Source organism: Phoxinus phoxinus (genome assembly GCF_949152265.1).
Source record: "Phoxinus phoxinus genome assembly, chromosome: 18".
Taxonomy (NCBI): Eukaryota; Metazoa; Chordata; class Actinopteri; order Cypriniformes; family Leuciscidae; genus Phoxinus; species Phoxinus phoxinus.
In genome coordinates this window covers 23,572,508-23,589,831 of record NC_136893.1, presented here as the reverse complement: position 1 = coordinate 23,589,831, position 17,324 = coordinate 23,572,508, and the positions used below count along the sequence as shown (strand labels likewise).

At 37.9% G+C, this 17,324-nt stretch overlaps 1 protein-coding gene across 3 annotated transcripts in view; it reads right to left on the bottom strand.

The window, feature by feature from the left end:
* Positions 1-17,324, bottom strand: part of lgr6 (leucine-rich repeat containing G protein-coupled receptor 6) — a 95,216-nt gene that overhangs the window by 40,395 nt on the left and 37,497 nt on the right. For all 3 annotated transcript variants that reach the window (XM_079587453.1, XM_079587451.1, XM_079587452.1), the window contains exon 2: positions 14,398-14,469. In XM_079587453.1, coding sequence (XP_079443579.1) covers positions 14,398-14,459 — 62 coding nt within the window. In that variant the 5' untranslated portion in view covers positions 14,460-14,469. The remainder of the gene's footprint in view (positions 1-14,397; positions 14,470-17,324) is intronic.

Here is a 17,324-nt window from a genome sequence, read left to right as displayed (position 1 = left end):
AACCTAACAGTCTACTAGTTTACTGAAACTGTAATGAGAGTTAGTTGACATATAATTGCAAAGTTTCTTATAGTTAGTAGAAAGTCTAAAGTGGACCATATAAATAAAGTTAAACGCATTGTGTCCAAATGTTTTGACTGGTGAAATAGTATAAACCTGTAGCATTATAGCTTTAATAAAAAAAAAAAAAATACAATGTGTATAATATATAAATAAATATGTTATAATATAAGAAATATTCACACATAAGCCTTATCTGATATCTAAAAGAATCCCTAAGGGGATCAAAAAACATTCAGACTAATCAAAAAATAAAGTGTCAAAGATACCCAGACAGTTTGAGTCATAGTTCAATGAAAATCAGCTCGGGTAAATGCAGTGCGATACCATGTTTTGGTTACTAAAGAGAATCAAAATGAGGGTAGACTCTGGGGTGAGGTGAAAATGTAGTGGCCGCATGTGAAAGGCATTTCGATAGCTAATCTTTCCAGGTGGCATTATCTCTGATGTAGAAAAGATGAGAGGAGAGAAGAGAAAGGAGGAGAGGTTATCTGCAAACGCACGGCCAGGGTGTGGGTTTTCTACGTAGGTGCTAATCTAAGTGTGTTTATCTGTGTCTGACATTGTTGACTGTAATATCAAATCACTGTCTGATGAAAGACATCTGCACTGAGCTCTCGATTTGACGATATTTTGTTCGGTGAATATCTACGAAAGAAAGGAGATTATATCTAAAATAAAATACAGATGAAAATGGTTGCCTTTGGGCCACTCTTTTCAAGAGGGCATTACATCTTTCTTTTATTATCATTATTTTTGTTTTAATAATTTAAGCTTGAATTATTAGTACGTTGTTGTTAGGGCTGTAACGATTAATCGCGATTAATCGAAATCCAAAATAAAAGTTTGTGTTTACATAATAAATGTGTGTGTATTGTGTATAATTATTTTGTATATATAAATACACACACATGCATGTATATATTTAATAAAAATGTGTTATTTGTATATAAAATAGTTCTATTTATATATAATATAAATCATATAAAAATATATATGCAGTATATAAATGCAAATATTTCTCAAATATATACATGCATGTGTGTGTATTTATATATACAAAATAATTATACACAATACACACACATTTATTATGTAAACACAAACTTTTATTTTGGATTTTGATTAATCGCGATTAATCGTTACAGCCCTAGTTGTTGTTGTGTTTTGTCAAGAAAGTATATTAGTCATTTATTAGTAGTATTGTATGTATCTGTATCTCTTGACAAAATTAGGTTTCTGTTTCTGAATTAGGATATAAAATGTTAAATATGTTGATGAAAATATCACTTGTCTAATGGATGGGTCCAACAAATATCTTTCCTATTATTCGGTAGAATTAATGACAAATTTGTTGGGCCTTATCCATGCTTATCTGAATGAGGTATTCGTTTTCAGGCACATAGTCCTTCTGTTGTTGAGAAACTTTCTCCCTACTTTTCCCTCTCCATGACCGGGTGGCTTAAGTTTCTGATCATCCAATACTGAAAGTTACAGTACGTTTTCATAGTACAAGCACTTTTATCTCAAAAGATCAAGTAAAATGCGATGACTCATGATACGACCCCTTTAAAGGTTGACGGCGTGTTACTTCAGAGGCACGCGTTGCAAACAGTGCATGACTTAAAAGCTACCATTGGCTTACAGCTAGACCGTGGAAATAAAAGTAAGATTTTTATCTCGCAAGAAGCCAGATCTCAATACTCTTTCCCAAAAGATTTCAGTTCATCACAAATTAAAGCATGACAAACTCAAACGTGCCCTTTTGATCTGCCTGCTCAAGTAAAACTCTTGAAAATGTTTTTGCACAGCCATATTTTTCAGATTTACTAACAGCTTGCGCCAGCGCTCTTTTGGCGTTAATAAACTACTGTCAGGATTGATTAAAGACACGCAGTGAAATATTAGCGCTGAAAGGCGCGGACAGGGTTATTTTTGCATCTGACCTTATTGCATATGCATTTAAGTTTCCCTTTCAGACGCAAAAATTATGGGAGGAGAGTATTTAAATGAATCACAGTGATTTACTAAGGTTTGCGCTAGTCAATTTACTGGTATTTGCACCATTATTTACCGCCCAAAATGGCACGTCTTAGGGTCTGTTTACACGACACCGTTTTAACTAAAAACGTAAAACTTTTTAAGTGTTTTGGGCGTTCGTTTACACGACAACGGCGTTTTAGGTGCCTGAAAACTCGAAGTTTAGAAAACGGGTTTCATATTGTACGTTTTTGAACACGGTCTCCGTGTAAACAACAAAAAAATCTCTGAAGACAATGACGTCATGCACATGTATATTACACGTGTTCAGTCTATTGTGTTTCATCGCCATCTAATGGCCTGGCAGCAGAATACAGGGGTTTTCGTTCGTTTTCGCGAATCCGTGTGAATGGGGAAGGTTTTTTGACAATGGTGTTGGCTATACGCGGAAAAAAACTCAAAGGAAAAACTTCTCTGTTTTAAGCCTACCGTTGTCGTGTAAACGTACCCTTAAACCAGATGCTAATTCGCGCTTGTTAGTAGATTGCATTGGTCATTATGGAAATGATCCGGCTGCGTCTGTGTCCTTTAATTTGCGTGTTGTCAGTAGATCAAGCACAGAACTTTCCACTCCCATCTGCGCTTTTATTTATCTCACGCTGCATTTTTTTGTAAATCTGGCCCTTAAAGTCATTATAAAATGTGTAATGAAAATGAGGTCATGTCATCACAGTATTGTGGAAAGGCTCCAAATAAAGGATAGGATACAGTGCAGTCTGATATTAAGCTCAGTTATTAAAGCAGATGTGCTATAATGCTTTTTTTGTTTTGATGACTGTAAGCTTCTCTGTCCTCCGGTCTGCACTCACTCCAATTATCCTTCATTAATTACAGGATATAAGACAAACCCAGAACTCTAAAGATGGTTTAATCGCGCTTCACTCACAAGTGTTAAATGAATGCTTAATGACAGGGATTAAAGATCAATGCGAGATTGAAAAGAAGGGCATTAAAAGAGAGAGGGGAGTGGCGCGCCCCAGGAGATCATCTGCAAAAAGCAGGTGGGTGGAAACCTCCAGTCTAGTTATTTATTTAGCTTGATCTGCACAGTGACCATAGAGATGCGTTTAAACACTCCTCAATATGGTTAGTAACAATCCTCGGGGTAAATATCTTATTAAAGATAATGCGTTTCTTGCCATTACTGTGTCAGAGACCTAACAGTAGTACTAAAGGTGTGTCTAAACGTCTGACTGATTCTTTCACCATGAAGCTCAAACATTAGCGCAATATGCTAGCAGATACAAATGGTGTGGTTTTAAATCACTAGGAATGCACAAATTTATTAAATATCAGTCTAGGCTTTACTTATATCTATTTTTTACTTATATCAGTAAAACGTGCTTCTACCTATATATTGCCAAACACGTACCTATACATTCAATTCACTTTCCAGCTGAAGATAATACTAGAGGCAGTAAAACACCAACACCAACTTTACATGGGAAGATTATCGATTAATAAAGGCATTTTCAAGCAGTGTTCCTTGCACAATCCTATGAAATAACCTCAAAACACTTTTACCCTAGTGCATAGTTTATCAACGAATACATTTGGACATTTGCATTACTCCATCAGCTCCATATGTCTGGCTTTTCTGGTAGGCTATGGCAAACTTGCTCAGTAGCTCACCTGGTCGGGTACGAGTCCCGTGAAACATAAGTCATGATAAAACTCAAAGACTTGTAGAAGCAGCTAAAGTGGCATATCTCACGTTTGCTTTTGTTAACAATATCGTTTAGGGTTAAGTAATTTTCAAACGTGATTTATTATTTTCAAAAGAACAGTAACCTCTTCATCTTTTCAATTAGGATCAATGTAAATCATTGCCAGATTCACGTGCATCTAGTTCGGATAAAGGTATAAAGATGGTCTAAAGATGGTCTAAAGCGCACGCCGCAAGTGCACTTAGTGTGTGTCTGAATCTATTTTTGCTAGTTTAACGACGGGGGGAAATGGTCGGCGCACCCGGCGCATGGTCTAAAAGGGTTGTCCCTGTTCTCTTAATGAGTTAGGGGTGTGTTTTGGGCGTAACGTGCAGTAAACCAATCAGAGTCTCATCTCCCATTCCCTTTAAAACCGAGTTGCGCTCGCGCCATGGCGGATTCGCTATTTACATGGTGGAATTTGCAAGCGGAAAAACTAAACGCTTCTCTAGCGAGGAAACGGATCTGCTTGTGCGCGAGGTTAAAGTGCGCAAGCAGACCATGAACGGGACAAAGTGTACGCGCGTTGTGGACCCGCCTTTTGGCGCACATTACTAATGCGCTCTTTAAATAACAAACAAAAAAGTTTTGCGCCATTGATTTTAGACCAGGTTTCAGTTGGTCAATAGCTCAGTCTACTTCAGTTGCCTCAGAATAGCGACGCGCCAACAATGCACCTGAACACACCTCGTTTTCAGATCAATACAAAAAAAAAATGCGCTGAAAAACCCATCATTTTCATGGGTGCACAAATTGGTGCAAATTAAACAACTTTTGTGTTTGATGTGTGTTTGATACTTGGCCAAAACTTTACTCCACTAGTATTTCACTTTGAAAGAGTTGTGAAATGTGCAAGAAGCAACATAATGATATTTCGCATAAATGTCCGGTTTTTTTTAGCCTGAGCTGCAAAATATATACAAATGCAATGTACGTCTCTTAGGATAAGCATCTTACAAATGTGTAAATGTAATTATTGGGCTCCAGTAAAACTGTATAATATATTCAATTTGAGGAAACAAGTTCCACCTTCCTCCCTCTAGTTATGTGGCCATAAACAATGATTCTTCATAAAAAGATTTTAAACATACAAAAAAGAAAAGAAAAAGGAATGAAATGTTTCAAAGGAAACAAGTGAAATCTAGGTTGTAAGATCTCTAAATACAGTAGTGGCAGTTTTGGCGGTGCGCCGAGCTCTGCCACAACATGTTTCGTTCTGCGTGTCTGCTAGGTGTGTTTTAAAGGACCTATTTATATTCACAAGAAGTTTTCCTTTGATGTGTGTAAATAGAGATCTTCCATTCGCTTTAAAAAGATTCCTGAAGTTATACTTTCTAGCTAATAGCAGGACTTTGATTTATTTTGTGGCAGCTTGCTGTTTATCTTACTGTGTAAAGCAGACGGTGTCGTTTTTTAACATTTTGCGCAAGGTGTTATTTTAAATGCATGTCAACGGCCTTCATGCTGAATATATATGATCGAGCGTCTGTATTTGCTCATCTGCTCGGCAGAAGCTTCCTCGGATCTGAAGACAGCTGTGTGTGGTTCTCTCTTTTCATAAGTGCGTGTCTGTGTGGAGTGTACAGCTCATCTCCATGATCACTTCACATTGATCTGACGACCATCACATTGAACAAGACATGTTACAAATTACTACACTGAGTCCATGCATGTGCTCATGTGCGTGTGTGTGTGTTGGGGGTTGTGTTTGATGGATATAGCAACACGGGCTGTGTAATTTGCTCCATATGAGTTGGGCTGCCGGTTTATTATGGCAGGACCGAGTGGGAAAAGCATCCAGAACTCTGCGGTAGGTGGCTCCAGTGCTGTCACCTGCTCTGACAGCTGTCAATCAAAATGATCCACTACCAGGTCATGTGACTGCATCCTTAAAGAGAGAGGGGTGATTTTGTTCTCCCACATGGCCAATTTGTAAAAATGTGTAACTTAAACAGCTTTAATGAAGATTACAATTTTGGTTTGTAGATTTTGACAGTTTTATGGCTTTATGACTTTTCTAACTGAGCTGTATTTGGGATTACGTTATTTTGTAAATGTAGATTAGCGGGGTGGTTGATTATGATTTCACTTTTTTAACTTTAGTTAGTGTGTAATGTTGCTGTTTGAGCATTAACAACATCTGCAAAGTTACGACGCTCAAAGTTCAAAGCAAAGGGAGATATTATTTTACAGAAATCGCTTTTTAAGAACGGCTGGCAGGGACTACACAAGCTTCCTCCCGGGTTAGTGGCATCACTGACCCTAATATTTACATAAACCCCTCCCCAGGTACATGATTTACAGATTATCATGACAGAATATGCTAATCAATGACTAAAAGATAGTTAACTCCACATCAGCTGCATAAATCCATCAACTAACCATTCAGAAATGTCCTGTTGCTTCTACATGTTGTCACTTCTTCTCAAGTCTCTCCATCTTTGTCCGACTCCGGTTTGAACATAAAAGACTAAACATTTTTCGAAATTTTCACTGTATGTCTGTGTGAGGAAATTGAAGATGCACAAGCTCTTGAAGCTCCGCCCCCTGTGCCGGAAGCAGCAGCTAATTTGCATTTAATGGGACACACACAAATGTCTTTGCTCACCTTCAAAAAGTGAAAATTTTAACATGCTATAAAAACATATCTGTGGGGTATTTTGAGCAAAAATGTCACATACACACCCTGGGGACAAGACAACAGATAACTAAATTGTTTTTATTTAGCATTATAGGACCCCTTTAAAGCGTGGCATGGAAATGTTGAATTTAGAGTCTGTCTGTCTTCTATATATACCTGTCTGTATGATCAATAAGTCATATATATTAAAAAAGTTAAGCAATTTTCATATTTTTTATACAAGTTTTTAAGTTATACAAGATTCAACACATTTTTTAAGTCAGTTTAATGTAATTTAAGTTGAAATGACTTAGTTGATTGTACTTAAAAATGTAAGGCAGCAACCTATTTTTTTTTTTTTTTACAGTGTATCTAAATTTGGAATTATGTTATTTTTCGTAAATGTAGAGTAAAGCGTAGCATGGAAATATATTAGAGCTTAAACATAATGTTAAAAAATGTAACTTTGTCCTGTTGTCTTTGTTTCAAACCTGTACGACCTTATTTCTTCTGTGGAACCCAAAAGAAGATACGTTGAAGAATGTTGGTTTTGGTGACCATTGACTTCCACAGAAGGAAATAAGTCATACAAGTGTAAGTGACATGATGGTGAGCGAATAATGACAGGATTGTATTTTTTTGGATGAACTATTCCTTTAAAATCTAATCTACCGTCCTCTCCGCACATACCGCAGTTCTGAAAAAGATTTATCCGTCTCAAACTGTTTCTCGTTACCTAGATTTTCGCTGCAGCTCAAATGTAAACACAATTTTTTGTGTGAAAATACACAAATTACATGTATAAACATACACCAAACAGATGTGAATTCCAAACATTGTCAAGACGTGATTTGTGTGTTTTTGCTGTGGTTTGTGTTTAGTAAATTTGCTGAGGACCCCTCTGTATTTCTTGGACAATTACGCTACACTGTCATTTACCTCCCCTTGTATCGTAAACTATGATGTACCAATGATTTCTGCACTTGGATCACAGTTGCACTACTGTTTGTGTCCTCACGAAGGTTGTTCACTCATTCATGAAGCCAAGTTTAGGCCTTTGTGTTTATTGCAGTTCCACATGAAAATCATCAAAACTCAAAACAAAACACTTTAGATTAATTGTTCTTTCTCTATCCATCCCTTCATCCCTCCATCCATCCATCCATCCATCCATCCATCCATCCATCCATCCATCCATCCATCCATCCATCCATCCATCCATCCATCCATCCATCCATCCATCCATCCATCCATCCATCCATCCATCCATCCGTCTAGTATCTATCTATCTATCTATCTATCTATCTATCTATCTATCTATCTATCTATCTATCTATCTATCTATCTATCTATCTATCTATCTGTCTGTCTGTCTGTCTGTCTGTCTGTCTGTCTGTCTGTCTGTCTGTCTGTCTGTCTGTCTGTCTGTCTGTCTGTCTGTCTGTCTGTCTGTCTGTTTGTCTGTCTGTCTGTACATCTATTTATCCATCTATCCATCTATCTCTGTCTGTCTTTTTGTTTTTATCTCTGTCTGTCTGTGTCCATGTGTTAGTGTTTTCATTCATGCTTCATTGTTATTCTGTCCTCAAAAGGGTCAAAACACCATTAAAATCCTCTCCATGGCAGTCACGTCCTCACTGGAAGCAACACAAAGCAACAAGTATGTCTCATAAAATGTTACAACATGAAAGTGGACAGTGGAGACCAACAAAACCGCTTGCGCTCCTCCAAGGCTGAAGTCTGCCAGAGACCTGAGCTCTATATTTTGTTTTTTTGGCTTCTTGTCATAAAATCGGAGATGGGGACCAAAGCAGGGTTACGTCTATTGAGGGGGTTACATTAAAATCGCAGCTGGTCTTTTTCCTCATATGATACCTTTCAAGGCTTTCATCTCGAAATTTGGCCCCAGAGAACAGAGGAGAGGTAGAGAGAAAGAGCAGTATTCATCACATTTTCATTGATTTGCACAAGCCTTTGTAAAGAAAACATCAGATGCTGAGGCTTAGTTGGGTACACGTCAGAGAGGGCCTGCGAGAGAAGGGCTTATGGGTCATCACAACCTGGTCCGCTCCAGCCTCATTTCATCATGGAAGTCCTATGCTGGATTAGGCTCTAAGGGTCTCGCCTCACCAGGGTGCCGCTGAGGGCCAGGTTTCCACTTACATACCTCAAGCGAAGAACAAACTGGTATGACGTCATTTCGAACTAAATCTGGTCAAAACGAAGTTTGTTTCAGGAGTTCCCCACACTCTAAAAAAATGCTGGGTTGTTTTAACCCCATAAAAAAAAAAAAAAAAAAAAAAAAATTACAAAAAAAAATTAACCCAACGGCTGGGTTTGTCCATATTTGACCCAAATTTGGGTTGAAACAATCCAGCATTTTTTAGAGTGCAGGAGAAAGAGCTCCTCAAAGCGAACTTTCTGGAAAAGCCTCCTTTGACAAGGGAATCTTCTCCGGTTCCTTTCTTCTGTTCAGTCCGTCGATGTCTGACGTGAAAACGTGAACACACTGGAGAGCTGCTTTATAGTAGAAAACGAACTTGTAATTCTAAGTGGAAGCGACACTGACACTTTTCTCATGGTTAACACTGTAAAGCTGCTTGCTTTAAAGCTAAATATTTTACAAAGTGCTATATAAAATTAACGTGACTTGAATGCCGAATTGCAGAGCTGGTGCAAACATCCACATCTCTATGATCTAATGCTTTCTTAACTGCTGTTCTCTCATTATTTTGTACTGTTATTATGCTTCTTGTTGTCATCTGTTGACGTTGAACGAGCAGAATGTGACGGTTGGTCAGTGTGGCAATTGTCCCGCCCCTCCTTCACTGTGATTGGACGGTGATGAGCGCTGAGTTTTACCCAACGTTGAACATTCTTCAACTCTAGGCGACCGGTAAAAATACGCTAATCGCCTTGTTCATGGCGTTTTACAAACGCGGCGCTCCCGTTGAAAACAATTGGAATAATACGCCAGCCACGTGAAAAAATGCTTTGGTGGACATACGGCCTAATAGTCATAAGAATTTCTGTGCACATTCAAATATATCCATTTGCTTTCCCGTTCCTCCTCTTGAACCTACCAGGAAACCGTTCTCATGAATCTCCTGACAGTGTGTCCAGTTAACCTTCACTCGAGAGAACGTGAGAGCTTCCCGCTCGCTACAAATCGCAATTAGTAAAGCAAACACCAGCAGAATTTCCAGCCAGCCGTAATGCCGTCAGAGATGCTGATTAATGGCTTTCGCATGAGGGATTAACCGTTCTCAAATGGGGCAACAATGCACCCATTAAACCCCATCAGCAGTGTCCTGTGGACTGCAGTGAGATGGAGATACCTTTAGCCCTCTAATGGCTCAGCATCAGCTTTCAATAATAAAGCAACAGAGCAATCTGGCCGGGGTTTGTTTGGTTGATGACGAAGGAGCCATGAACTGTGATTTCAGCTGAGAGCCATTACAGACACAGAACGAAAGGTGGGAGAGGGGAGCTGGCCGTGGCCTTCAGTCTCACACAGGATGAGGAAGATTAGAAGACTTAAGAAAACAGGAGGACGGGTGTGAGACAGGAATTCCAGGTCTTTAGCATCGGAGTGCTCTCTCCTTAACGTTGCTGACATGTCAGTCACGGCTGAAGCCTGAGAAAGAAGCTTGTACTTCAGCGCTACCGGCATATGAAGTTTAGCTGGTCTTCCAACTGGTTATTCTGGTCTGTTTTGATTGTTTTAGAGGGGTTTTGGACACTTGACAGGTCGGGAAGCCAGCTAAACGACTAGAAGGCCAGATAAACCACTTTAGGCTGGTATAAATTGCATTTTTCTCAGCTGGGCAAATCATGGTTAAGTTTATGAAATAGGTACGAGGTATTTTTGTAATCAAGGTTATACTTTTTTCTACTTTTTACTTAATACTAAAGGACTGGAATTCCTGTCTCACACCCATCCTCCTTTTCTTAAGCCTTCCTAAGTGCAAGGGAATGTTTCGCCGATCAATATTATCAATATCTTTAGCGACCCGGATCTATATCTAACACGGATGGATCTCTACCTGTCGCGATAATATAAAACTCTCCTGATATTAGAGTAACAATTACAGAAGGATAAAATTAAGTATATTTTGTTACCTTTCGGAGCTTGGAAGGGTTCAGTTTGAGCTGATGTTTAATACCTTCATCACTGTCTTCGTCAAAGCTCTTTTCAAATTACATTCAACATCTGGCTCGTGTTCACGATCTCAAACATATACTTTTCAACATCTTTTGATCGCTGACAGCTTCTTCACCAGATCCGTATATAAAAATAACCCCGTCTACACTTTTTCAGAGCTAATTTTTCACTGCGTGCCGTTAGTAATTCCTGACAGTAGTTCTTTAACGCCAAAAGAGGGTTTGCTCTGGCGCAAGATGTTAGTAAATCTGGCCCAATATTTGCCACAGCATGTAGACAGTATACAAAGCTCACTAGCTTTTGGAACGGAAACTCAGAAAATCATCAACTCTAAAGAAGGTGAGGTAGAGCAGAAGTCAAAAGGTGGGGTTTAGGAAGTAAAAAAGGACACGCTCGGCTCAGATTGCATTTCATCTGTCCCAAAGGCGCACAACAAGACTTCCTCTTCCCCCTTCCACACTCGCAGATGACCTTGCAGTTGATAGGACAGCAGCCAGAATCTGACAGCCGCAGGTCATGGGAGAAGTTTATGTAATGCTGAGGGACTTTGGTGGGTTATAGTGTTACAAAAGTGAACAAGTAGATATTGATGGCTCAGTCTGAGCTCTGATTGAAGTAGACACGCACCGCATAACTCAAACACAGGATGTGGAGGGATAGCGTTTGGGTCGGGTCAGATCCGCCCGGACGATAAACATAAAGACTTGTCTGTATTCTCTCATCATATGCATTTTATCACATATGATTGTTCCAATTAATCATTCGATTCTTTGCGGGCAGCTTAAGGTGTAACATAGACTGAAAGAAAAAGCGAGAACTCTCAATGAGCCCGCCGTCGTCCCCGGGGCACACAGAACTTTACAGATGATCCTCAGAATTGTAATTTAGACTCGTGAAATTACTCTGCAAAGTGCGGTGCCTAGGGGTGTAAATGAGTACCAGAAAGGGTAAAAACACACAAATTCATCATTCCCAGCAGCACATCAAAGAGAGCTAAGCTTGAAATTTATCTCACGCTAATACCACTTTAATGTGTTTTCAGTCAAACTGTCTCTGGGAGTTTCTTGCTGTTCATAAAGCAGTTATTGAACAAAGGAGTCTATTATATTCCTTAACAATAAATACAGTCAAAATAAAAATGATATGATTTTAATGAAGTGTACAATAATACGGTTTCAGTATTTCAGCCAAGCAGCGCTTGAGGCGTTACAGTCATATATCATTATATCCCAATTATTTTTCTCACAATATTACATCAACACTTTAGATATTTTTTATTTTTATTTTTAATGATGTATAATGTATAGGTGTGTCTGCATTTGTTTTTTATTCCTTGATACTAGTATGTTTTTGTGTTTGTTTATCGTGTGGATTTAGTTTTTTTTCTTCGTGTTTGTATATTCATTTATTTCCGCTTGTTTTTGTTTTTGGACTCCCTGGTAAAAGAGAGATTGTATCTCAATAAAACCTTCTATACAACAATCATATATCAATATATTGCGATACAATATTACAACCAATCAATCGTTCATTTATTCATTAGTTTGTTTGTTACCTACTGAACTATTATTATTTTTTTATATTTATTAATACAATCCAACATGTATTGTCACACAATAAGATACATGAATTGACATTTTAAATGCATTATTATGTATTTATTTATTACTGAATTATTATATTATTGTTATTATTATTTTCTATTTCTTAATAAAATCCTTATATCCTAATACATTGTTATATAATAAGATCCTTGTATTGATATTTTAAATGCTTATTTTTTTTATTATTATTATTTATGAATTACATTTATGTGTGAATTCATAGAATTTCCTGAATGTTAATTAACACAGAATCAGGAAAATTAAATATTCCCCTTCTTTGAGACACTGGGAAAAAAAGTGAAGTGCATTTTCAGTCACAATATAATGGTGATGCATCTTGATGTATTGGCTCATGATGACACACTGTATTACGATGTGTATCGGGAGGCAATTGGCAGCACCTAGCCTTAGTTAGTTAGTTAGTTAGTTAGTTAGTTAGCTAGTTAGTGTAGTTAGTTAGTTGAACAGAGGGGTTAGGACTCAAGGGTTTCAGACAGAATGGTTTCAGGATTGCTATTTTGTTGAAGCTTGGACATCTTCCTCTACATCAACCTGTTTGTTTGAAATGTAGCAACAGCACGCTATTCCCAGGGAAGTAAGGACTAATTTAGTGAAGTGGAATGAGGAATTGCCCGTTTGCTTTGACAGCCACGCCATAAATATTGACTCCTAGAAAAACGCTACATTTCCTGCAGGCCTCCTGCCGTCTTGCATGTTCCCCAACACTTTCTGACAGCTCTGGGCATTCCCAATCCATCCTGTTAGTGTCAGTCAGGTGTCCCGACTCCCAGCTGCTCCGCAGACCTGCTCCTGCTGACGCTAACATGTGCGAGCTGCCGCGGCGGCCAGGTGCTTTTCATTGCAGTGTTAATGCTCTCCAGAGACTCTCACAGGGGTTACGCTAGGGCTCACCTGAGCTAATTGGTCCTTCAGGGGGAAAAGTGTGAGCAGACGTGCTATATTGGCTTTAGTCTTCAACTTATTTTGATTGATGTCCGACGTGTAAAGGTCTAGACAGAGCATGTACATGCTGGATGTTGGTATAAAATATGTTTGATCTTTAATGTGGCTCTGATGAAGTACTGAAGGAAGTACTGTATCTTTGAGCTTTGAAGAGAGCATTTCTTTCTGACACATGCAGTGTGAAACGTGTCTGACATATGAAAATTGACATTTTTGCCCAAAATAATATAAAAATTGGTGCGATGAAGATCATATATATGAGTAGGTGACATCCTGCGGTGTTACACTTTATATATTTATTTATTTATTTTGTAAGCATATATATATATATATATATATATATATATACAGTATGTATATAGTGTGATATATATATATACCGGTATGTATATATATATATATATATATATATATATATATACTGTATGTATACTATGTATACTGTCACGGGTATGGTGCGGATGAAGACAGGCTGAGGCCCAAAGTTCCAATTCAAACTTTTACTATAATCAAACTTAAACAAAACTGGTACAGGCAAGGGTAACACTCTCCATACAACGTAACATGTACAAACACAAACATAAGCATTAGCAAACATTGACCGACAACTGAAGGGAGAAAGACAGGAACTTAAATACAGAGGATGACGAGGGTACAACAGGTGAAGACAATGAAGGGTGATTAACTGATTAACTAGACAGGTGATGAAAATGAACTAATGAAAATGACGACAGAGATGACGAAAAACACTGAATGAGAAAAAACAACCTAAAAGTCCATAGAAACAACAGAAAACACATTAACAATGTGACATATACAGTATATAAATTATGAGGGTTTTTTTTTCCAAGTATAAAATACTAGTGAATTGAAATGGTCCATCCCTTATATTCATTTTAATGTTGGTAAAAAAAAAAAAAAAAATAGGGTAATAAATTAATATGAATATACTTTTAATAGAAATAAAGTTAATCAACATGTTATACGTCAACTACCCAAATACACAATGCATGCTAAGGTCATTATCACCCAAGCTGATGATTTCATTTATTTATTTATTCGTGGTTTTATGGTATCTAGGTCTTGTATAACACATCTGGAATTGCGTCATTGTCCAACTTAACCTTCACTGAAGCACTTCACATAAATAACCACTCATCAGCGGGATTTTTTTTGTGTAGCCTACACCGTTTTGTCACACCATGGAGGTGAATGCAACTGCCATTCAGATGTACTTACAGTTCGCTGAGGAAGTGCAGGTTGTGGAAAGCGTTGGGCTGAATCTCACTGATGTTGTTCATACTGAGATCCCTGAAATAAAGAAGAGAGAGAAACAGAGGGTCAATGGCAATGATATCAGTTATGCAGTTTCCAGCATCATTACTCCAGTCTTCAGAGTCACATGAGATCTGCAGCAATATGCAGCAAAATAGGAAACTCGCAAATTAATACTGGCCCAATAATCAAGAAACAAATAATTTTGTGAATTTGTTTTCTCCTCCCTTTTAAAAGTGCATTATAACTAAATTCTGCACACTTATAGTTAGTTTTATTGTATTATATAAGTCTATGATTGTTTTTTCCTGCTGTATCAGATCAGAACTGTGACTCATTTTGGATCATGACCCCACCAGTGAAAAACTTCTCATTTGTTTAATCTAAGTCTACGTGTGTCAGAGAAATCCTGATATTTAGTTTATGAGTTTATGCTTGATTAGTTTATGAGTTCATTAATGTAACGTAATAGGCTCCACGGCCGCATATTTCACTTTTTGGCCATAACTGGAGCCTCATCGTGGTCGTTGATTTCCGTTCTTGCGATATTCATTAAGCATTAAGCGCAATCAAGATGAAAAACGGCACAATATTGATTTTGCTCCTAGAGTAATTATAAGTAATCCAACACGGTAGATCTCACATTTCAAAACCCGTCTACATCAGTTGGCTGGCTTCAAAAACAGAGCAACAATACAACCCTTGATTACAACATGTGAAATCTGGCTTTGTGTTGCTTTTTTCTTTTATTATTATTATTATAACAGATGCCTCTCTCAATTTCCCGGTCGATTAATTAATGGACTCCAGAGCCAGAGTTAGTGTGGTGATTTTGTGCACTGCCCGAACCCAATGAGAGCAGACTGATCTGATGTCTTCATCAATTGTGCCAATTACGTCTAATCAATAGAGTTGATTATAGACCTTGCCTGACCTAGACAACACCTTCCGTCAGAGACCTGGACGAGCTCTGGGTCAGCTGACGAGAGGCTCTGGCTTTGATGGTTTCTTCCAAAGGCAGCCAAGATCCTTCCGAATGAAACATGTGGACTCTCATATCAAAGAAAACCCACACCTGCACGTTTTACCATCCATCAGAGAGGAAGAGTGGAGAGAGGAAAAAATAAAAAAAATAAAAGAGGAAAAAACGTTCCACTCTGAATTATTGTTCAACGGATGTAATTTCCTCTCTGGTTTGCAGTAAGTGTGTGCGAGTAATTGTGTTCCAGATGTGTTCTGCCTTCAACCTAATCAGACCATCCTGATCATCTTATACACTCTAAAAAATGCTGGGTTGTTTCAACCCAATTTTAGGTAAAATATGGACAAACCCAAACGTTGGGTTAAAAATTCAACCCAACTACTGGGTTTGTACATATTTGACCCAAAATTGGGTTGAAACGACCCAGTATTTTTTAGAGTGTAGTTTTTCTCTTTTCAATTTGACCTACTCCATCAAAAGACATTTATATATATTCAGGTATATACACTCTAAAAAATGCTGGTTTGTTTCAACCCAAATTTGGTTAAAATATGGACAAACCCAAATGTTGGGTTAAAAATGTAATGTAAAAATTTAACCCAACGGCTGGGTTTGTCCATATTTTACCCAAAATTGGGTTGAAACAACCCAGCATTTTTTAGAGTGTGTGTATTGATGTTTACCCTTATACTTTACCCATCACAGTGTGTTATGAAATCATAAAGGGTTAAAAATGAAAATTATCCCACAATTTACTCATCATACAGTAGGTGTATATGACTTTATAGTTATATTACATAATATCCTGGCTCTTCTAAGCTTTATAATGGCATTGAATAGAGCCTTAGTTTTTGAAGCTCCAAAAAGCGCACCCCTCCATCATAAAAGCATTCCATACGACTCCAGGGGTTAATAAAGGCCTTCTAGAGCGCAGCGGTGCATTTTTGTAAGAAAAATATCCATATTTATAACTTTATAAACCACAATCAGTGGCTTATGGTAAAGGGCATACGCGAGTCAAGTTCAGACAGAAGAGAGACCCCTGACCCGACGCATGACGTATTGATGACCGCGGAAGTGCAGAGGACAAAACAAAACACTGGATATGAATTAGAAGTCTAAAACAAGAAGTTGTAAAGAAAAATGTTAGAGGATTTCGATATAAGAGAAGAAAAGCTGCGTCATATGTTGGGTCAGAGGTCACCCTTCCGCCGGAACAGTGGTACGGCGATTATAGTTTATAAAGTTATAAATATGGATATTTTTCTTACAAAAACCCATGGCTTTGCTTTAAAACGCCTTTATTGACTCCACTGGAGTCGTATGGAGTACTTTTATGATGGATGGATGTGTTTTTGGAGCTTCAAAAACTTGAACACTATTCAATGCCGTTACAAAATTTATATTCAACCAATCCATGTTTTCACTGTTATACGGTAGGTAGGGGGTCTATTACGCATCTTCTGAAAAAGTACAAATCTCCTTATGCGAAGAAGAAGCAGAAACAAGCATTGCCTACACACACACATACAATAACACGATCATCAATAATTAAACAACATATAAATCAAAATTACTGGGTGAAATGTCGACCCAGGACGAGACTGTGAAGCTTTGGGGGAGTGGATGAACTCGATCTACTCCATCGTGTTTTAATCCCATCCAGACGAAGTCTTTGACAAGAACATGAATTCCTAAGCTTTTTGTTCAAAATGTTGCTTCTTTTTTTAATTAAACGTACCCAAATATATATGTACAAATATTTAGTAACTACAGGACTTGTTTGTCAGTGGAAGAAAATGAAACAATTGAAATCAATGCATTCGTTGACTTCTTTTAACTGCTCTGTCAGATGCCATTGCTATTCTTTCAAACAAGATTGAGGGACACCAAAGACACACAGTCTGAT